The sequence below is a fragment of the Lichenostomus cassidix genome, chromosome 3 (assembly GCF_008360975.1).
Source record: "Lichenostomus cassidix isolate B80296 chromosome 3, HeHo_3.0, whole genome shotgun sequence".
In the NCBI taxonomy this organism is placed as follows: domain Eukaryota; kingdom Metazoa; phylum Chordata; class Aves; order Passeriformes; family Meliphagidae; genus Lichenostomus; species Lichenostomus cassidix.
This window is the reverse complement of record NC_139483.1, coordinates 98,600,670-98,623,070: the sequence shown is the minus strand read 5'-3', so window position 1 is coordinate 98,623,070 and position 22,401 is coordinate 98,600,670. Positions and strand designations below refer to the sequence as shown.

The 22,401-nt window shown below is 35.2% G+C and overlaps 1 protein-coding gene across 3 annotated transcripts in view; it reads left to right on the top strand.

Moving 5' to 3' along the window:
* The window catches only part of ROCK2 (Rho associated coiled-coil containing protein kinase 2), a 101,820-nt gene that overhangs the window by 73,770 nt on the left and 5,649 nt on the right, over positions 1-22,401 (top strand). Inside the window, exons 7-33 of one of the 3 annotated variants that reach the window (XM_085056859.1) lie at positions 197-335; positions 2,037-2,128; positions 2,935-3,094; positions 3,694-3,757; positions 5,127-5,192; positions 5,493-5,572; positions 5,987-6,035; positions 6,767-6,902; positions 7,031-7,122; positions 7,351-7,597; positions 7,927-8,033; positions 8,676-8,835; positions 9,526-9,686; positions 10,081-10,265; positions 11,422-11,491; positions 12,731-12,834; positions 12,957-13,143; positions 13,476-13,569; positions 13,685-13,779; positions 14,425-14,604; positions 14,835-15,003; positions 15,383-15,559; positions 18,029-18,099; positions 19,074-19,162; positions 19,909-19,987; positions 20,190-20,451; positions 21,058-21,271. In XM_085056859.1, the coding sequence (XP_084912985.1) occupies positions 197-335; positions 2,037-2,128; positions 2,935-3,094; positions 3,694-3,757; positions 5,127-5,192; positions 5,493-5,572; positions 5,987-6,035; positions 6,767-6,902; positions 7,031-7,122; positions 7,351-7,597; positions 7,927-8,033; positions 8,676-8,835; positions 9,526-9,686; positions 10,081-10,265; positions 11,422-11,491; positions 12,731-12,834; positions 12,957-13,143; positions 13,476-13,569; positions 13,685-13,779; positions 14,425-14,604; positions 14,835-15,003; positions 15,383-15,559; positions 18,029-18,099; positions 19,074-19,162; positions 19,909-19,987; positions 20,190-20,451; positions 21,058-21,271 (3,529 nt within the window). The remainder of the gene's footprint in view (positions 1-196; positions 336-2,036; positions 2,129-2,934; positions 3,095-3,693; positions 3,758-5,126; positions 5,193-5,492; positions 5,573-5,986; positions 6,036-6,766; positions 6,903-7,030; positions 7,123-7,350; positions 7,598-7,926; positions 8,034-8,675; positions 8,836-9,525; positions 9,687-10,080; positions 10,266-11,421; positions 11,492-12,730; positions 12,835-12,956; positions 13,144-13,475; positions 13,570-13,684; positions 13,780-14,424; positions 14,605-14,834; positions 15,004-15,382; positions 15,560-18,028; positions 18,100-19,073; positions 19,163-19,908; positions 19,988-20,189; positions 20,452-21,057; positions 21,272-22,401) is intronic. The other 2 variants (XM_085056860.1, XM_085056862.1) reach the window with 2 other exon arrangements.

Genomic DNA, 22,401 nt, shown 5'->3' with positions numbered 1-22,401 from the left:
ACACAGACATTTTAGGGAAGAAATATTTTTAGTGGTATACATTATTTTGTACCCTGCATGTCCAATTCATTTATTTTTCTTAATAAAAGACTATATTAGGTGAACTGCTTGTAGACTTTTCGTTATATCTTTTGTCTTAACTCACATAACTTAAACATGATTTAAAATCACAGCCAATTTACTATTTTATTTTCAGGCGATACTCCTTTTTATGCAGACTCGCTAGTAGGAACATATAGTAAAATTATGGATCATAAGAACTCATTGCATTTCCCAGATGATGTGGAAATCTCTAAGCATGCAAAGAACCTTATCTGTGCCTTTTTAACTGATAGGTAAGTGCACATATTGTTCTGGCACTGGTTTTTTTATTTTGGATGGTATTGGCTGTATTTATTTTGGATGGTACATTGTAAAAATTCATTCCTTCTATGACTTCTCCTAATCTCTGTTCAAATCTCTTCTCTCAAACCTCCCGTTCTCTAGTTTTTCTTTTGGGGTGTTTTTTCCAGCTATTGTATTTTATTTCTATGAGCAGTTCTGACAGCTCTTATAAACAATATAGTTTGTGCAGGACAAATCCTTCCAATTGCAGTAACAAACCTGTAAGGCTGAAAGTAATTTGTAACCTCCAAAGCAAGGACAAAATTATTTTGCTCAATGGCTGTGCGGATGTTACTTAAGAAAAGGAGAAGCAAATACTTTCCTGAAAGTAAGCATGTATTTACTGAGTTTGTTTAAGGTCTCTTAGAGTGTTTGAATTATTTTTTTCATTTTCTTTTTTGCATTAATTGGTAAATATAGCTAACAAACCTGCAAAGATACTGTTTTGGCTACCAAAAAAAAAAATCCTAGAAGTTTCCCCTGATGGAACTAAGCCACTTACTGAAGTTAAGCTGTGTAAGCTTGTTCTTGACCTGAACACTTACATTTTGTTTAGTTTTGGAAAGCAGAGATAATCTTTAATTTCACTGATTTAAATGAACAACACCGAAGGTCTCTAGTTAACTCTGGATCGATGATGCCTTCTTATGCTTTCCTGTGATCACCTGAACTTGGCTGGAGCAGGGCATCTGGCCACTATAGAAGGAGTTAGGAAAACAAAATGCCTTATAATGGGTTTTGCATTCAAAGAGAGATTGTTTGCCCTGCTGAGCAAGACTGCGGTTGGCCAGGAAGGATGTGCTTTATTTAACAGCGTTTTTCACCCTTGGTAGCTGAAGGGTAGAGAGAAAACATGATTAGAATTTTATAGTGTAAATGTGGTAAGGTGGACTTCCACTACGTGTGTCCCTCTTCCTGTTGATATTTAACACAGGGCTTGAGCAATTTATTTGAAACAGATGCTGCATGATCGCTGCTGAAGCCCTTCAAGGAGGACTAAGCATTGACCCTGTGATTTATTACTTCTTTTCCATGCATTGTTTTTATGTCCTGTTCTTGTACATGGTTTCAAGAGAGACTCCTGTTCAAACTGAAAGTTTCTTGTTGCACTTAAGATTTACTTCGTGGCAACTATCAGCAAGAGCCATGTCAGGGTTAGCTGTGGGGCAGAGGATGGAATTCTTAGAATATTTATTTTAGTCCAGCTTTGAATAACTGTTCTGTGCAGCAAGTTAGACCTTCCTTCACTTGCGTCTTATGGTCTGTCATGTGGTTTGGCAGACACGAAAGTTCTGCAGTTTTATTTCCCCCAAGGGTGTTGAGTTTTTGTTTGTGTTTTTAGTTTTTTCTTGGTTTTTGCTTCAGTGCTCTCTTTCTTGCTTTACTCCCCACGTGGCAGACTCCAGATTCTGGACATTTTAGCAGTCACAGGGAGAGTGCATGCTAAGAATCGGTGCATTTTTCATAAGAAACTACGGATTAGTGGTTGGTGGTTTTTAGATTTTGTTTTTGTTTGTCCATTAGCGTGGTTAACACAGACAATTTTTACTGAAAGTTTCATTGCTGCTTGTGAACAAGACAGAATTTAAATTTAAAAAAAAAACAAAACCAGCTGTTTTTCCTAATGTGGCTTTGGATTAATTGCTGTTTAGGGATGTGCGACTTGGGAGAAATGGGGTAGAAGAAATAAAGCATCATCCTTTCTTCAGAAGTGATCAGTGGAACTGGGACAACATTCGAGAGAGTAAGTAAATTGGGTTTAAATTCTATCTTATTCAGTATTTGCAATAGTAGAAATAAAAAGAATAAACTTCCAACTGTATAAATAAGGTATTTTCTGTCAAAAATCTTGCTCAAACATTCATATTTATCACTTGTATTATAAAACCTCATATGAGTAAAGGTTAGTAAATACATGTTTTTCCTACTGGAATTATCTTACCTTATCATATTTTTAATGTAGAAATTTCCATTTTAAACAATGGAATTGGATATTTCAGAATTTTAACTAAAAGGAATCCGTGTTAAGTTCTCTTTCTCTGCTTTTTTGTTCTTCTGAGGTGGTTTTGTTTTGTTTTGTTTTGTTTCATTTTTCTTTTAATCTTCTGGTAGTTCAGACAGTAGTTTGACAGCGGTCTTGTCAGTTTTACTGCTTTTCATGTAAGGTATTGAGAACCTGATAGCTTTAGGTAAAAAAGCAAAGTATGTCAGTTCAGCTCAAGAGCTTGTCATAACTTCTGAAGTTACATATTTACTAAGATTTTTTTAAATTATGATTCTATTTAAAGTCCTATTCTCAAGTGTGATTACCTGAGCAAATATGCCTTGCATACTAGATGGTCTATGCATTAGGCAACTAATACAAAAATAGATTGCTCTGGAAAAAAATGTTCGTGGTAGTATTTCCAGTTCTGCTGTCTGGTCAATACATATTTAACTACAAGTTATTTAAGGACAACTTATAATACGGTCTTTTAACACTATAGAGATACCAGTATATAGGAAGTGACTGAATCTTGGAGTGAAATGCATTTTTTCCCCTTTTTATAGCTGCTGCTCCTGTTGTTCCTGAGCTTAGCAGTGATATAGATAGCAGTAATTTTGATGACATTGAGGACGACAAGGGAGACGTGGAAACATTTCCAATCCCCAAAGCCTTCGTGGGAAACCAGCTGCCTTTCATAGGATTTACCTACTACAGAGACAATTTGTATGTCATACTTTAATATGCATTTTTAAAAATGTACCCACACATTTTTCTTATATTCTTTTGGTTTTTTCCACTCTATATTTATTCATGGAATAAATACAAAATTTATTCCTTGCATTATATTAATTTATGTCCATTTGTGACAATGCAAAGTTTGCGTAAAATAATTTGTAACTATTTCAATTATTTGGATAACTCTGATTAAATAGTTTATTTTTATAAGCACAAAATTATACAATATCTTAAAAATTAACCAGGGTTAAAATTCTGATGGATTAGTAATTTTTCTGCTAAAAAGGATTTTTATTAGTTATTTTAGAAAAAAGTTTACACAGCATAATAACTTTCTTGAATTCATCCTAAATAATTAAGAAATAATTTTGTTAATTAAAAAATTATAAGCTGCTGTAGTTTTGGAAACACTCAGTTAAGGAAAGATTCAAATCAGAAAGATGCACTAACATCAAAATAAAACAAGCTTCATTCTGAGAGCCGTGTAGGACAAATGAGACTTGAGAGAAGTGATTAACATGGCAAGGTTGCCAGAGTTGTTGAAAACTTGAGTAAGAGCTAGAGGGATTTGTTTTTGTTTTTGACAGGTTGCTTAGTGACTCCTCTCAGTCCTGCAGAGAAAATGAATCTGTGCAATCTAGTAAAAATGAGGTTAGTGCCTTTTTTCCATAGTATTAATGGTATGATTAACTAATTTTGTTAAGTCTGTTAAGAAAAGACAAAGTCTAAAATAAGTTTTTAAGCAGTTTTGTCTTTTAATGATCCTCAATAAAAATGATATTTTCTATTTACAGGACAGCACAGAGGTAAGTATAGTATTTGAATTATGAAAGGAATAAAAAAATTCCTACATCGTTTTATGTGGATGTGATGTATCTTAAGTGTTTATTCACCAAATTGTTAGTAGTAAACCAGTTGTATTTTGAAACAGTTGTACTCAAGTGTTAAGGTGCCACGGTATAAAAATAAATGAATACAGATTTTTCTCAAATCCTTTTTGCATCCAGAATTATTTTGGAAAGCCAATGTGTGAGGCTCTGTTTGCTACAGACAGCATTACTCTTGTGAAGGTTCCCCACTTGCATTAATGATTCATGACTGATTTATTCAGAGTTTGAAAAAGTAAATTGTCACCTGCAGGGATAAAGGAATGTTTAAATCATACTCCAGTTGGTGCATATGGAGCATGTTTATCCAGCTTTTGAAGACTGACAAATGAATTTAAATTTGCATGACAGGAAAAGCTATGGTATTTTCATGCACTTAATTATGTTACTTAAACATTTGTATTATTCAAGTGTAGTATATTGTTAACATTTCTTAAAACTTACAATTCCTTTTCAAAGTTTAAAAACACGTAAAGGAAATGCATTATGTATTGATCAGATAAATTTAAATGCTAATGTTTATTAGACTCCCTTCCTGTCATTGATGAATAGATGAATAGTTTTAGACTTCACCTTTTAAAAAGAAATGGTACTGCTGTTGAAAATACATGTGGTCACATTCATGATGTTTGCTTTATGTTGTGATAGTAAATGCAGATGGTAAAATTTTGCATTTCACTTCTGACAACTTATTTTATTTGTATTTTCTCAAGCAATGGATCTCTGGTTTTGATGTCCTTATCACTGTCCCTGTTCTGGAAATCTTCTAATTGTAAAAATTATGAAGTGTTTTAGAAAACCACATTTTTACATTTTGTGTTTCGGGGGTAGAGGAAGAGGAGGAAGGGAGGAAAATAAATGCATTTAAAAGCCTGAAGTCATGAGATGAATCCAACATTTATTATTTATAATTTATTTAATGAATATTTGGGTACTGGACTCACAACTATTTTTTAATATTTTAGTAAGCAAAACAAAGCATTTCCAAACCTGAAAATTGTTCATCAGCTTCCAAGGTGGAAGACTAAGAAATTCTTCTTTATGTGAGGTCACTGAACATGTTTAGTCATACTCTCTGAATATTATCCAATTTGGTCATGTACACCCCTTTTTTATTTTTTCATTTCATTTAGAAAATGCTATCCAAAAACATCTGCTGCAGTGGAAAGTCTCTGGCTACAGAGCACAGCAAAGGGCCGGTAATAATGTTCTTTGCCCATATAAATTTTATAACTCACAATCTGGGGCACATAATTCTGTAATGGTTCAATTCAATTCAGCATGCAGCAAATTTTGTTGCTATAAATCCGTATCTTAAAAATCATCACAATTAATACCTTATAAAGATGTAATCTTCTAGTGATGGTTTAAAAATAATATACTAGAAGATTGAATAAATTTTCCTCACTTTCCCTTATTTTGTTATTTAATTGAAATACATTTGTTTTATGTGAAAGCATTTTTATACGTGGGCCATGCCTTTTTGACATTTTATACAGCTTCAGAAAAAGCTAAGCAAGCTAGAAGAACAGCTCAGTAATGAATTACAAGCCAAAGATGAACTAGAACAGAAGTACAGGTGAGAATGTTTCAACATGTTTGTTATGTCTATAAAGATGTTTTATTAGACCTTTTGTTTTTGAATGCTTAAAAGTATTTTAATCCACTTCAGGGATTCCCAACCCTGCCAGCAGACCTCATTGTAACTTGCTGGCATAATTCTCACTACTCCTGTGACTACTGGGGTGGTTTTGTTGGGGTGGTTTTGTTGGGGTTTGTTGAGGTTTTTTTTGCTTTAAGTCTCTATAAGAATCTCACTGTTATTTTTGTGATTTCACCAGTCCTTGAGGTTTCATGTTACAGCTGAAAATAGAACATCTTGCATAAAATTATTGAGACAAAAGTACATTACATAACATTAGTGAGACACCTCCAAATATTCTAATTTCTATATTATCAGCAGGGTTTAAAATTATTTTTCAAATTTCTTCAGGTCTACAAGTGTTCGTTTAGAGAAGATAGCAAAAGAGCTCGATGAAGAGGTAAGGGATAGATTTCTTATGGGAATTAGAACTTCAGTATTGTGTATGACTTTTTTCCTTCAGTATCAGCAAATTGCTTTTTAGTAGCTGTATATTTTATAGCAAGTAACACCTGTTGATTTCTTGATATTCAATAGCATTAAATTGTTGTCACTGGTAAAATATTTTCATTTTGATTTCTGTCCTGTAACTGCACATTTCTTTCCAGAACTCATATTTTACCATGTTTTATGTTGGTAGACAGGATGATACAAATACCTCATATAGATTTTAAAAACTGAAGGTGTGAAAGTAGTGTTTCTGGAGGAGGACAGCAATGCTTTGCATTGTTCAGCGTTAGTAAAAGGTCCCTCTCTCTTGCCCAGCTTTGCACCTTACTGCTTCTACAAACATGGATGTGGCTGTTTGCAATTTAATGTATTGCTCATGTGGGTGCATGTCAAGACCTTACCTTACATGTATGATTTCTCTACTCCCAGATTGACTGCTTAGGCAGGTCTACCAGGTTTGTCAAATCCAGAGGATCAAACAGTATTCAAATTTAAAGCTCCTGGCCATAGACATCCTGGGCTGGATTTGACCACGTGTTGTGATACGTTGTGTTTGCAGCAGGCAGATAGACTGGCTTCCTCCATTACAGACTCAACTGAGTGTGTGAGCTGTGCTTTTATCGTATAAGAATACCCCTCGTGTGTGTGTAATTAGTGGTGTATTTTTTTAAATATATCCAGATAACTTCAAGGAAGAATGTAGAGTCTGCAGTCAGGCAGTTAGAGAGAGAGAAGGCTCTTCTCCAGCATAAGAATACAGAATATCAGAGAAAAGCAGAACATGAAGCAGACAAGAAACGCAATTTGGAAAATGAGGGTATGTTGGACTATGCTTGAAGGTTCCATTTTGATGTGGGTTTTTGAAACTTAAAATAAATGAATTATAGTTCCAATTGAAGCGTTTTCATGACAGTTGTTAACAATGTTGAATTGTTTTGGTTGCAGTTAACAGTTTGAAAGACCAACTTGAGGATTTGAAAAAGAGGAATCAGAACTCTCAAATATCCAATGAAAAAATCAATCAGCTACAAAGACAGGTATGCCAGCTTTATATATGCATATTTTAAAATAATTCCTGCTTGAAGTACAGATTTCGGTAACACTGGAGGGATTTGAAATGTGTAATTGGTTTTAAAAGCTGTTCTTTCTCATCAGGTTTTTGTGTTCAAAAATAATCTTAAAATATGCTCCTTATTTATTTAATACAGTATTCTGTAGCAGAACTAGTGGGGTTTTTATATTTTAATTGTTTTTATCGATCTTAGTTGGATGAAGCCAATTCTTTGCTGCGGTCAGAGTCTGATACTGCAGCCAGGTTAAGGAAGAACCAGACAGAAAGCACAAAGCAAATCCAGCAGCTGGAAATTAATAATAGAGAACTACAAGATAAGAACTGCCTGCTAGAGAATGCAAAACTCAAACTGGAGAAGGAGTATCTCAATCTTCAGTCAGCTCTAGAATCAGAAAGGAGAGATCGAAGTCATGGATCAGAGATTATCAGTGATTTACAAGGTATTCCTGCAAATCTTTTGAAGATTTGTTAAGAAGAAATCTTGTTAAGATTACTTCTTGTTTCTGGCTTGGGTGGTATTTGAGCTTCAGACTGTGACTAGATAAGTGTACTTTTTTATAAAATGTTACGTAAATGTGAACGGGCATTTAAGAGAAGATGTGTGAAAACATCTATAAAACATTATTGATAACTTTAAAAATCACTCTAAAGGAGACATTCTAAATAGTCAGAAGCTGTTACATTTCAAAAATGTTACCTGTAAATAGATCAAGTACAGTCTTGCTTTTGCACACTGCCCAGCCTCATTGATGTTTTGGTGATTTTTTAGGTCGCATATCTAGCCTTGAAGAAGAAGTGAAAAACGGAAAGAGTGCATTAGCCAAACTGGAAATGGAGAAGAGACAATTGCAGGAAAAGCTCACAGATTTGGAAAAGGTAACAGCACTGCTAAATGAACATTGGTGTTACATTTTTATGGAAGTTTTGAATTTGTACTTCTATTACTTGAGACATTGAGACCAAACCTATACAAAAAATAAGCCTTGTTTTCAGCTTTTTTTTTTCCAATTTGAGAAGTGGGGGAAAAAAGACATCATCTCCCAAACAATCATAATACGTTATACTTCTAAAGTACATAAGTACATAATAACGTACTCCGGTGTGTAGCTTAGCAGTACAGTAGCAATATTTCATTTCATGTGTGGAGGTTTTTTGAACTCTCAGTACTGCCAAAAACAAAATAACTTCTTTCAATAGGATTTTTTAAACAAATTTGTTATTGAAACAAAAGTCTTGAAAAATTTCTTCAATAATCTTTGAGCTGTTCTTGTTACAGAATGTTGGTTGTTAAGGCAGTAATTCTGTAATTGTTTGCAACTGGGGATGTCATTGTACATTTTTGGAGCACTTTGGTGTTCACAAAAAACATTTGTAGAAATGAATTCTCAGTTAGTTCCTTAGCCTGAGCTTTCTCTTCTACTCTGTGCATCCTTCCAAGCAGAACGTCTCGTTGTTTAGTCTCTGCCGCTAACCTGATGTATTTAATGTTTTATTTCAATGTTATTTTTTCTTTAACAGGAAAAGAGCAACATGGAAATAGATATGACATATAAATTTAAAGTTATGCAGCAGAACCTTGAACAAGAAGAAGCTGAACATAAAGCCACAAAAGCACGATTAGCAGACAAAAATAAAATCTATGAGTCTATAGAAGAAGCAAAATCTGAAGCCATGAAAGGTACATATTTGACATCACAGTTAGACTTAGGTGTGAATTATACAAAGTAGATTATATAATATCTTTCTCTGTGCATGTTCTGGTGCACCTCATGGCAACTGAAATGTCTTGAAGAAAAGGATAATTACCAAAAAATTCCAGAAGATGGCTCTTACTTTTGAATTAAAGGGCTTATGTTTATGCAGCTAATAAAAAAGCTACCTACACATCCCGTTCTTCCAATTGCAGAACATTCACAAAAATTTTGAGCATGCAGATCTTCCAAAGAAGCAGCAAAGGTTTAGTAATACTGGCTGAGTCACTTGGCATATCAGGTTCCCAGACAGCTTCAGCTCTTGGATTTTATATTATCACAGTCGGAGCACAGTAGATTTAAATGTTTTGTTTTTAAAATTCCACCCTTTTTGTTCATCTCAGAGGTGTTGCAGACAAACTGGAAATTATCTAGAAACTCAAAAGTAAGAGCTACTCAAAAGTAGCTTGTAGCTCAGAAATGCTTGCAAAAGCATCCTCTGTGTGTGTGTTTACTGTGAAAATTTTAATCAGTCACTTTTAAGTAGCCTTTCTCTTCAGTTTTAAAAGGAGAAACATGTGGCTTATTGTTAGTATAGGGTAGACATTGTCTTCCCTTTGGCCTCCAAATTCTGCTGTTTTACACTTCACTGATGTTTTATATCTTTTATTTCACAGAAATGGAGAAGAAACTTTTGGAAGAGAGAGCTTTAAAGCAGAAAGTAGAAAATAGGTTGTTGGAAGCTGAAAAGCAGCGCTCCATGTTGGACTGTGATCTCAAACAATCGCAACAGAAAATAAATGAGCTCCTTCGGCAAAAGGATATACTAACTGAAGATGTAAGGAACACTGACAAAAGGAGTCTTGAGTCAAACCTTGTCTTCAATGCTCTATTTTTCCTGTTATAGCTATATTTAGGAATATTTGTGAATGAAAACAGCAACAAAGTTTTCCTTCTCTGTCTTCGGAACTTTAAAAAGTCTACTTCATGGAATATGGTGTTATTTTTCTGAAATATTTCAGCGTTACTCATTTTAAAAGGTTTTCCTTCTGTAGTAGTAAATGCTGTGAGATTGCCATGGAAAAACTAGCTAATTTAGTGTGTGCTAATGCCTTTATCCAGGAAGCAGCTTTGATTTACCCAAAGATGTAAAGGAAGTCAATTAGAGACTGTTTAAATGTTGTTTTCCTGTGTAGATCGGTACAATTCACAGGTTTCTGTTTCTTTTTCAGGTAAAAAATTTGACATTAAAAATAGAACAAGAAACACAAAAGCGCTGTCTCACTCAAAATGACCTTAAGATGCAAACACAGCAGGTCAACACCTTGAAAATGTCAGAGAAGCAGTTAAAACAGGAGAATAACCACCTTCAGGAAATCAAATTAAGCCTGGAAAAGCAAAACAATGAACTCCGCAAGTATGCAAGTTGCTCTGTCTTTTTCAGTCATGTTACTGTTTTTAAATATTTTTGGAACACAAGTTGAGAGCAATATTAATTTTAAAAAATGCTGCGAAGAATTTGCTATTCTACAGTGCAAAACGTAACTGTTCTTTAAAATAATTTACAGTGACTCTTATTGAGACCTGCCCTCATGATTCAGCAATGTATACATTTGTATTAAAAGATGTTTGCTATCCTGAAAATCTTAAAAAACACAGCTTAAATATGAGTCTGAAGACTTCAGAGAAACATTTATTTAACTGAAGGTCTAGGTACTTATTTTTAATGATGTAGGACTTCAGTGAAGAGGAAAGTTACTGGAATTATTAGTCTAGGAGACCTTATCAGAGTTGGAAATGAATACTACTACAGAGCTGCAAAGCATTACCATGGGAAATATCTAGTATGACACATGTTTAAACACATCTGTTGGAGCTTCAAGTGCCAGCAGTTCTTCAAGATCTTACAAGTAGTATTTGCACCTGATAGTAAGTAAGGAAATATTTTTTTTTTTACATAAAGATCTCTCTTGTGAATGAAAAGACAAGATTACCACACATACCAGGTGAATCTCAGTCCTTGCTCCGTTATGATTTCTGATGTTTTATCTCCCTGTGCTTTATCTTTTCTGTTAGCAAGAAGCAGTTAGTCATGTAGAAAGTGGCCATAATGTGGAACACTGGCAGAAGTCTTTTCTGCTGCATTTCTGTTGTTATGGAACTGACTGTTATTTCAATAACAGAGGAATTCAAGAAAATATGGTCAAGGAATAGAGACATTCACAGACTGTGCACTAACAAATGAGACACCCAAAACAACTGGTCAGATCAGTGACATTTTACATGGAAATAAGATTCTTTTGGTGGCTGTTTACTTTATCAGTGTCTCTTACTGGTTAAACTTTGTGACACTGTTGTAGTTAGTGTGTCAACAATATTAAACTGACCTTTTATACGGCAGTGTTCTCAGCTGTACAAGTGAAAAAGAGCTGGTACCCAGAGGAATCTTCAGGTTTAATAGCTGACTATACTTAGGTCAGGAAATCACTGAAGATCTCAAGAGTGAATGCTGTCTTTTCTGTTTACTGGTTTGGAATATCTTTATATCTCTGAAGCATCTTATTCCTTTCTAGGGAACGTCAAGATGCAGATGGACAAATGAAAGAGCTTCAAGATCAGCTCGAAGCTGAACAATATTTCTCAGTACGTTTGATGCTGCTTTATTTTTATACTAATCTGTTTACTGAGTACAGTGTTAGCTTTTCTTCTTCCTCCTCAGCCATCAGACGTTTCACATCTCGAACCCAAATCTACTTGTTTTTCTTGTGCCTGTCTTCAGTGTTGTCTGCAGCCTTGATCTTGATCACTGAGCAGTACAAAAGAACTCATGTTGAGAAATGTCCCAGCTTTGTAGGGAAGTTCAGAGGAAGGAGTCAAGCAGCTCATTTTTCCACAGTGTGAATAATTTTCTGCTTGTTTCAAGCCTTTTGCATTCAGCGTCTCTTCCATGTGGCATGGTAGAGAAGAGGTGTATTCTCACAGGATGTGATAAAACGTTCACTTACAGCTCAGAAGGAAATTATGCATTACAACCAAACTTGGTAGATCTGTTGGAAGTTTTTGATTTATTGTGGTAAGGTGCACCAGAATAAATAGGTATTGTACTTTAAAATCATCACTGCTCTGTGGAGGGTGATTTTCATTAACAATGCACAGCCAGTTGGACTGCAGGAGATGCCAAAAGGCTTGTTTCATTATTAAAAGAAAATTAAAATTTCCTTCTGGATTTATGTCAGGGAGAAGGCCTACCTAAAGTTTTATAGATGAAAACTTTACACATATTAAAGGAGAGAAGGGGAGAATTGAGGTCCGTTGACTGCTGTGGATGGGTCAGAGAGAGGCAATCTGTCTTGAAATTTGTGCAGTACACTTTGAGTTGTCTGTTACTTGTCCTGTAGTCAGTCATTTGAATTTAGAGCTGTAGATTTGTATAGATTGCATGAAATTTTGAATTTTAAGTTATTCTCGTGGATTTGTGTGATTAGAATCTAAACTTCATGTACTCCTAATTACATCAAAGATTTAAAATAGTAGAGAAAAATAAATTAATTTTCTCTGCTTCTGATACTTCTGATTTTGTATGAAATAGTGATTTTCACATTTAAAGTATCTTTAAGAGTATGTTTACAAACATAGAAAATGTATATCGTACATCAATCCATTCAGAAATACACATGTTAAAGAAGGAACAGCAACAAAGTGAAATAACCAAAACACATTTGTCAATAATTATGACATTTAGGTAAGTTTAGAGAAGGCATTGCACAATTATACTCTAATTTGTGTGATTAAAGAACTGCATACCATGTCAACTTGTATAATTTTTGTGGACCTTCAAGAATATAGAAATCACATAATTTTCTTTCCAATTTTAAATTCTAGACTCTGTATAAGACACAAGTTCGAGAACTTAAAGAAGAATGTGAGGAAAAGACCAAAATTTGTAAAGAAATGCAGCAAAAGATACAAGAGTTACAGGATGAGAGGTAGGTTTGCTAGATGGACTACTAATACATAAAAAGATCAGGATAGCTTTTTGTTGTTTTCTTTCCCCTGCCTTCCTAACCTACCCATTTTAAAGTTAAAAGTATATCTCAATAATTTACAGAGATTCCTTGGCTGCTCAGCTAGAGATTACTTTGACAAAAGCAGATTCAGAACAACTTGCCCGTTCCATTGCTGAAGAACAGTATTCTGATTTGGAAAAAGAGAAGATTATGAAAGAGCTGGAGATTAAAGAGATGATGGCAAGGCATAAACAGGAACTTACTGAGAAAGATGCCACCATAGCCTCAGTGAGTTATTTGATTTATGATTTTGGTAGAGGTTGTAGAGCTTGAGCTTTTTTTGCAGTTTGAGTTATCCATTGCTATTTAGCAGATTTACAGATATACAATTATATCTAACATTTAAAAAATATTTATTTATGATTAAAATTCAAAAATCTCTTGCTGTGTTTCTTCCATGCATTTCTCTGACCATTCTTTCTTCTGTGCCCCTACCCTTTTTACAGCAAGTCCTCTTATCCTTATCCCGCTTTTGCTCTGCAGCATTTCCTTCTGTCCTGTAATACTTTGTATGCCAAATGAGTTTGTTACATGGTCACATGTCCTGTTTTTTTCTCTAGTTGGAGGAAGCAAATAGGACACTAACTAGTGATGTGGCTAACCTTGCTAATGAGAAAGAAGAACTAAACAATAAACTGAAGGAAGCACAAGAACGTACGTATTCTCTGAATCAAATGTGATTTAAATTGAAAACAAGTTTGTTCTTTAATAGTACTATATTCTTTTGTAATGAGTTTTCATAGAATCTTTTTTGATTGCCTTGCTACAGAAATTACAAAGCTAAAAGAAGAAGAAGCAAATGTAGGAAGTATTAAAGCACAATTTGAGAAACAGTTGTTGAATGAAAGGACATTAAAAACCCAGGTAAGCAAATGCATTTAAATGAATGTAGAGATAGTGTTTGTAAATCAAATAATTTTTAATAGAAAACTTTCCATGGTAAACTCTTTATATGCATGAGTAATGCTTTATTTGTTTTTGCTCTGAAAGAAGATATATATTTTTTTTCCTTTCTTCTACTAAGTAGACTTTCAGTGTAGTGAAACTGGGTCCTTATGATTTCTAATAGAGGAACTTCTAATCCAGATGCATTCCACCAGCAAGTCTTCATTTCTATCAGATGATTTGTTACTGATTTCAGTCTTGCTTTATATTCCTCTATAAGGTCTATAAAGAAGTACATTTCTGATATAAATTCAGATTTTTTTTTAAAACAAGTGACATTTTAATACAAAGATATATTGTGGGTCTAGCTAGTGAAAATGAAAGCAATTATATAAATGAGTGGAAGTGTTCACAGCTAATGCTTGCTTCAAGTAAAAATGGCATCATTACTGTCTTATGTTTTCCAGTAAACACATTGAATTAAAGCAATCGTGTAGTACTGGACAGCAGAGGTCTTTATCGTGAAGAGCACCTGCTTATAGATAGAAGACTTTATTTCTTCACAACTTAACTGTGTGTATTTATTAGTGTGTTTTTTGTCACTTTTTTCTTTCCCGTGGGAAGGCTGTGAATAAATTGGCTGAGATCATGAATCGGAAGGGTCCAGTCAAGCGGGGAGCTGACACTGATGTGCGGCGGAAGGAAAAGGAAAACAGGAAGCTGCATATGGAACTGAAGTCTGAACGAGAAAAGTTAACCCAGATGATGATCAAATATCAGAAGGAAATAAATGAAATGCAGGCAGTAAGATTCCTTTGCAAATATAAACAGTGTAGTATTTTCTGTAAAATCACAGTTTTGATACAGACTTTAAGGTAGCATATCCAGTCTCTATTTCTGAATTTCCCCAACCAAAAGAATTACACAGAATATATATTGAGATTGGCTATATATTCTGCATAATTTTCTACTTATATTTTCTCTGAGTAATCAAATGTTGTGATAATAGGAAATCTTGCAATTTATCCCTGCAGCAAATAGCGGAAGAGAGTCAGATACGGATTGAACTGCAGATGACTCTGGACAGCAAAGACAGCGACATTGAACAGCTTCGTTCCCAGCTGCAGTCACTGCACATTGGGCTGGACAACAGTAGCATAGGCAGTGGACCTGGCGAGTCTGAGGCAGATGATGGATACCCTGGTATGCTAATTTTATTAGTATTTCTGCATTAACTGCATTTATACTCGTGTTTTTCCATAGAAGATGGAGTATTAAATTGATGATCTGATGTTTCTGTGACTTCGTCTTCATCTATTTCTGCCACCTTATTGATCCTTTGACAGTGATCACTTGTCCACCTGCTAACTAAATCTGTCATAATACTTCACCTTACATTTATTTAAAGATTTTTTAAAAATTCTATTGTGCTCTATTAGAACCAAATAATTTTTTCACTTTATTTTGGTGGTTACTTTGCGATTACCATGTGTATGTGATGAACTGTAAAACTAATACTCTCTTCTTAGAGATTCTATTTTGACTTCTTTTCTGCTTTTCCTCCTTTATGCTTTATGTTTAGTCCATATCACTCAATCCCACACTATGGAATCCATGTCCTTTACCTATCAGCACTCTTCTACCTCTGTCAGTATTGCCACTAAGCCTTCCAGTTCTCGCATGCTTCTTGATTCCGATTCTGACTCAGAGGAAGAACCTTTGTCTTGTTCCCACAGCCCTACAGAAGTTGATAGCACAGGTGACATCCCCAAGAACTGTTTGGTTTTGTTCTTACTGTGTCCTTTTCTCTGTTTCAAAACTAACACTTTTACTACATTGTTAAAGAAACATAAGCCGAATCTGGCAGTTAACACACTGCAGTGGCAGTAAACATTGCTATCAAAGACATGAGAAAGTTCGCATGAACAAATAACTGGCCTGTTTTCTCTAAATGTTTGCAAATGCTTGCTGACAGTTATAAACCCATATTTTATTGAAGCATTGAACAAATGAGCCTTATGGCTTGGAGCCTTATGGTAGCCTCCACCCAGTATCTGCAGCTCTCTCTATAACCCTAAGGTACTGGATACCAAAAAGTCATATATTTGTGTTTAAGTGAAGTGTGGAACATCTAACTCCTCACATTTAAACATACATTATTTTCTTGTAGAAATTCAGTCACCTGAGTATTACATTGTTTTGCCTTAAAAGTATATAATGAATGATAAGGCCCTGGTAAAACAGAGCTCTGTTTTACTAATTCTATATTCATTTTATGTGACTACACATACACACTTTTAACAAATGTTCTGTTTAGTGTTAATGTTAGAGGTAGATTTTTTAGTTGTATTCAAATTTCTGTATTTCACTTGAGTGAAATTCACACTTTAAAGTGTGAATACCTTTCCATTAAAGGCAGAACCTCTTTTGGGATATTGACATTATTCCATCAAACTAGAGTAAAGAATAATGCATTTACTCCATTCTCCTCATTCTCTCGTTTTCGCTTTGAAGCTTCTAATATAAGAAAAGCTATGTACATACTTTTTTTCCTTGTTAGCTGCTGTTGTGGTATGTGCATGGATTTGCTTTGTTCTAAAGTAAAAATCATAGCTAAGCTGGGACTTTTTCCTGACATAATTACAAAAGATTTAAGGTAGGATGGTTGCCTTCTGTTGTTTTTTCCATCCTAGTGTTTATGAGCATGCATTGTGAGAAGTTTGGAATATTCTGCCCTTTATCTGATCTGTTGGTATTGAATGGACACCAGAAGTGAATAAGTTTAATCAGAAGCTCTCATTTTGTCCAATGTCATGCAATAGTATTAGAGATTACAGAGAAAAATAGGAAAAATATTATATTTTAGGAAATACGAGAAACATGCATTTTTTTTGTACTACACGTGCTTACTGGATATGGGGTAGGCTATTTTTCTGTATCAGCATTATGCTTGACACACTTTCTATGAGCTGTAGTTGAAAGGAACAACATAAGGTGGCAGGTACGAGGCAAAGCACATGTTACAGAACTGCTTCATGTACTTGATCTGTGTATTAAAATTGGGCATCAACAGCAATGCTGGTAGGGCAATGAATGTGGAAGACAGTGTGTGTATCTGTGTATCTTGCTTTAAGTCTCTCTAGACACAAAAAGAATTCTATGAATATCTAATAATTATTTGTTACGCTATGTTAAACATGGGCAGGAACCTGCAAATGCCCTATGATGAGAAAGAAGTTTTTGCAATTTTGGAGTTTGTTTCTGTTTTTTCCATGGTTTTGTGTTCGTTAATGCTTAATGCTTCAGTATTTTTGACTTGGAGGCTCCTCAGCAGCAGTAGAGGTTATCTTCTAGGGTAGAAAAGTCATTGAAAAAATATTATTGCAATTGAGTAGTTCCTCTTAATAAAGCACAGGGGGAAGAAACACTTGTGTTAAGTGCAGCTATAAAAATAGGGTCAAAGGGTATGTGATCCTATGTATTACCAAGCACTGGGAAAGTGTGATCCTGTTGAGTTTTTGGTGACTACTGAAATGTGTATGTCAAGCAACAGCTGAGCTCTTAATACTCTTGATAAATCAAATCTGACAAATGTGCTAGTGTAATATAAAATATTGCAGGTGTGTGAAAGGGCAGTTGAATTCAGGCAAGAGTTAGCCAAAACTTATTATTTTAGATTAGAAACCCTAGGAGATACAGGCAGCGTCACAGAAAAGAAAAAAATTACAGAAAGTGTGAATTATTCAAAAAGTATTAATTAGAATACTAAACTGACATTTTCCCCAGCCTATGGGGTAGATAGGTTATTTGTGGTGGAAATTTGCCTTTTATTTTTCTGTCTTGGATTGGATGTTGTGTGGTATATACTAATATCTTTAGGTGCTGTTGTAAAAGGTAAAAGTTGGTAGACATAAGGCTTTCAAGACTTGAAAAAGTACTAAAGGGAATGTGCGTGCTATAATTGCAAGTTTGTTCTTCCCCTTCCTCCTCATGCCTACTACTTTTTTGTGACTGCATTGCTGGTTATTGGCTGTATTCAGGGGTTACATTATTTAATGTATTCGTGAACATTTACCATGATCTACTTTGCAAGACCTTTTACTGTTGTGTAATTCATCTTCTCATGTTTGCTCTGTTGCTTTACTATTGATCTTCAACAACTCTTAAAATGCACAGTACTCTCAAAAATAATGTTTTGTCTGTTCTTAAATACATCTCTCTTTTTCAGAATCAAGATTGGAAGGCTGGCTATCAATACCTCTTAGAAATAACACTAAAAAGTTTGGATGGGTTAAAAAGGTAAGAAAACCAGATTTATGATCTTGTTTCATGCATAGTCTCAATTTTAACTTAATGTAGGTTTTCAGCACTTCAATTTTTATTTGATATGTGTTCTTTCATTACTTTAATGTATAAAATATGTTAGCTGGGATAGCTGCATCTGAGAGGAGTAGCTTAAGACGATTGCAATAGGTTAAGACACCTCTTTGTATAACCAGAGGTGAGAACAGTCATTCATGATCTTCAAATGTTTATACATACCATAAGCATTCCCAGAAGTGTTACATAGCTGGAATTAGGCAGCCTGTGGAATCAAATGCCCTTGACAATTTCTTTATTTAGGAGATAAGGCTAATAACTACTCCTCCTGATTGTGCAGCCTTCATTTGTTTACTACTTCGCAGTAACCTCTTTGGTGAGTCTTTGTCCAAAATCTAACATACACATTTTCATATCAGTTTCCTTACTGCTGAGTCATACTGTTAATTCTAGGCAAAATTCTGGAAGTAGGACATCTTTTAGGTAAGTAGTTTTTTAGTGAACTTTGCTAGCTATTCTGGTAAGTATAATAGTGATCTTTTTAAGTATGATCCCTATTAGTTGCGACCTGCACACATGAAATAGGCAGAGGATGACAGTTACTCTCTCTCTATACCAGTCTAAGTGATAGTTAAATCAATAAAATAGAAAGCAAAAGCTTTTATCCTACTTTCTTCCAGACTTTCATTTTTGTTTCATAGATATTTAAATATGTTTAAAAATCAGTTAATCTGATAACATAACTTGATTTTTCAGGTAATCAAAATTTTGTTTGTTGTGCAATGAATTCCTTGGTATGGACTAAGTATATAGTACTACTATTGTCCATTTGGGTACCACTTAATCAAATTGTAGAAAAATATTGCTGCAACATATGTGATAATTGCTGTGACATATTTGACATCTGTGATGAGCTGGATTAAAACATATTTTATCCTTTTGTCTCCTAACAGTATGTAATTGTAAGCAGCAAGAAGATCCTGTTCTATGACAGCGAACAAGATAAAGAGCAATCTAATCCCCATATGGTGTTGGACCTAGAGTAAGTATTGCCATGTGTGATTCCTCCTTCTTATTTGTGGGTGAGCTCTGTTATAAAGACCTGTGACCAAAGGCCTTTTGAGGTCCAGTCTGGGAGCACACCACCACATGGGACATTACCTTTTTAATCTGAACTATAAAGCTGGACCCTTGGGTACCCACTGTGCTGAAGAGCTGGGTTTGCTGTAGGCACTGGTGCAGGAGGAACAGTGTGGTGCTCAGACTGATCCAGAGAGCTTCACTGAGCCCAGATGTAACTGAACTGCTCCCACTAGCTCAGCTAGAGCTACCTCACATACACTTGGGAGCAAAACATGTGAAGAAAACTGTAGCAGAGCAGATATAATTTTCAGTGTTCATATATTTTGTCTTACAACATGTCCTTAGAGGTGTGTTGTGTACTTACTTTATTTTCTTAATAAATGCAGAATGTGGCTATTCAGAGGCTGGAGCATGGGGAAGGATTGTGTTAAAAGCTGCCAGTAGCCATTAAAGTCACATGATGATGGTTTTTCATTGCTTTTGCAAATATAGGTGGATGCTTGTGACTTTATTTAGGGTTTTTGGGAGTTCATGTGCAGGGTTCAGCTGGTAAGACTTTAACCAACTGATTAGAAATCGGTACAAATTTGACAAATCTGTAATGGTTCTAAGTCTTAATGTGGTATATTGTATCCTAACTTAATATGTCAAATGTATCATTTTGGTAACATTAATTTTTGTCCTTATTGCAACTGTTTCCTATAGCAAACTCTTCCATGTCCGACCAGTCACTCAGACTGATGTGTACAGAGCAGATGCCAAGGAAATTCCAAGGATATTTCAGGTATTCATTAATAAATTAATATTTCTAGTGAAACAGACAGGGTATTTTAGACATTGTCAAAAATACTGTCTAATGAAATATTTACTAAAAAATCATTGAAAAATTGTTTCTGGCGTAATTCTTCGATCTTTCTGCTCAGATAATGACTCTGAATTTATATTTGCTGTCTAGGAGTACTGAGATTATTTTGCTTTCATTCTAGATCCTATATGCTAATGAAGGAGAGAGCAAAAAGGATCAGGAATTTCCTGTGGAGCCCATGGGAGAGAAGTCAAATTACATTTGTCACAAAGGACATGAGTTTATACCTACACTTTACCACTTCCCAACCAATTGTGAAGCTTGTATGAAGCCACTGTGGCACATGTTTAAACCTCCTCCTGCTCTGGAATGTCGCCGCTGCCATATCAAATGTCACAAAGATCACATGGATAAAAAAGAAGAGATTATAGCGCCTTGCAAAGGTAAGTAGCAAATCTGAATACGCACATAGTGCTGGGGTCACAAGGCATTCTAATAGATCAGAGGATTCTAGTAAGGGCCTAACACCAACTAAACATAAACGCTGGATTGTCTTTTATTAGTATGTGGCCATCAGCCCCTTTCTGAGGGTGTCTCCATGAGGGTCACTCCCTCTGTGAGTTGATGGCATGTGGCTGTGGTATGCACATATCTGTTGTGTTGTCATCCTCGTGCAGCAGAGTGTGGTGGTTGTAAGGTGCTCACACTTTGTGTTGTGCTCTTTGCTATGGGAAACAACAGTGCTATGGAAAGCATTTGGTGAAGGTTCCCTGTGACACAACATTATATAATTTCTTGGTCTCAATCACACTTCTTTGTGTTACCTGTGTTTTTTCCATGTGAATGTGTATCTTCCACAGTACTGAGCTGTTATTTGCTAAATATAAGGAGGAGGCACTGTCAGCAGCCAGGAAACCAACTGGTTCATTTTGCATTTGATTTCTCTCCTGATTTCTCTGAGCTGACTATGACAGTATGGTAATCTGACAGCTAATTTTTGATGTGGGGCCATGTTTCAAATAATTTTTATTTTTTAAATCTTATTGCAGTGTATTATGATATCTCTACGGCAAAGAATCTACTACTGTTAGCTAGTTCTACAGAAGAACAGCAAAAATGGGTGAGCCGACTGGCGAAAAAAATACCCAAGAAGCCTCCAGCACCAGACCCCTTCGCTCGATCTTCTCCCAGAACTTCCATGAAGGTACAGCCAAACCAGTCCATCAGACGACCAAGTCGACAGCTTCCTCCAAACAAACCAAGGTGACACAAGAGCTGCTATTTTATTCCTTGTGTTAAATGTTGTACTACAATTGGTTTCAACTCCTTATTCAGCCTAGAAGGACTCATGCTAATGTCTCATGAATCCTAAAAGAATAATCTTATCAGATTCTTCTGACTTGGTAAAAATTGTCCATACAAAAATCTATTTCTGGATCACTTTTAAGGAGCAGAATCCTGTACTGTGCTGTGGAGGTGATAGCATTCTGCAAATAGCATTTATATGATTGCACAGTGCAGAGTTTCTGGGTTTTTTCCGGTTTTCTTTTTCATCACCTGCAGTACTGGTGCTTATGTATATACTTCTATCAGTTCCCAGTGCTGGCAGCCTGTGGAAAGGCTGGTCTGACTTATTTTGCTCATTGCAGTGTTCCAGTTTAGCAAAGGCTTAACATTTTTCCCCAGAGAGGTAATTGGGCAGTGGCTAGACAGGATTGCTATCCTTGTTTCTGTGACCAGACTGGCACCAGTATTTCAGCTGGCTGGGTGAGTGGCCAGAGTTACAGGAATGCAGGGAAGCACAATCTTGCTGTGATGCTGCTGCTACCACAAAACAGCCTTATGCTATTAAGAGTTAGATCTTAAACACATACTGGTATTTTAAACGGTGGAAATGCATAGTGAAAGGACTTAGAGTATTTTTAATTTCGCTTCCCTCCTAACCTTCATACAGTCCAATTTTTGGTGATTTAATTTACATATTTAAAAGAGGATCAGACCTCATAATTTGGATTTTAAATTAATAGGTCTTTTTTATGATGATCATGAAGGAAAAAGGTTTTTTTAATGACTTTTTAGGGACCAATTATTGAAGTTTCTTTGTGCAAAACTAACCAAAATATTGGTGATAGGATTGAAGCATGAATCAAGAGAACATTCATGACAGCTTGGGGGACAAGTAGATTACTTCTGCATAGTGTTTACAGCCTATCTTAGTAGTGTTACTCTGTTTCTTGCTGTTAACATATAAAGGTATATTACGAATTCTAATTCTTATTCAGAAGCTATTCTTAAGTGTTCTGAAAACAATTCTTCTTCCAACACCTTTTTTTCAATCTTCTTGAATGTTTGTACAAAATGTTTTATTAGCACACTATTTACCATTCTATACT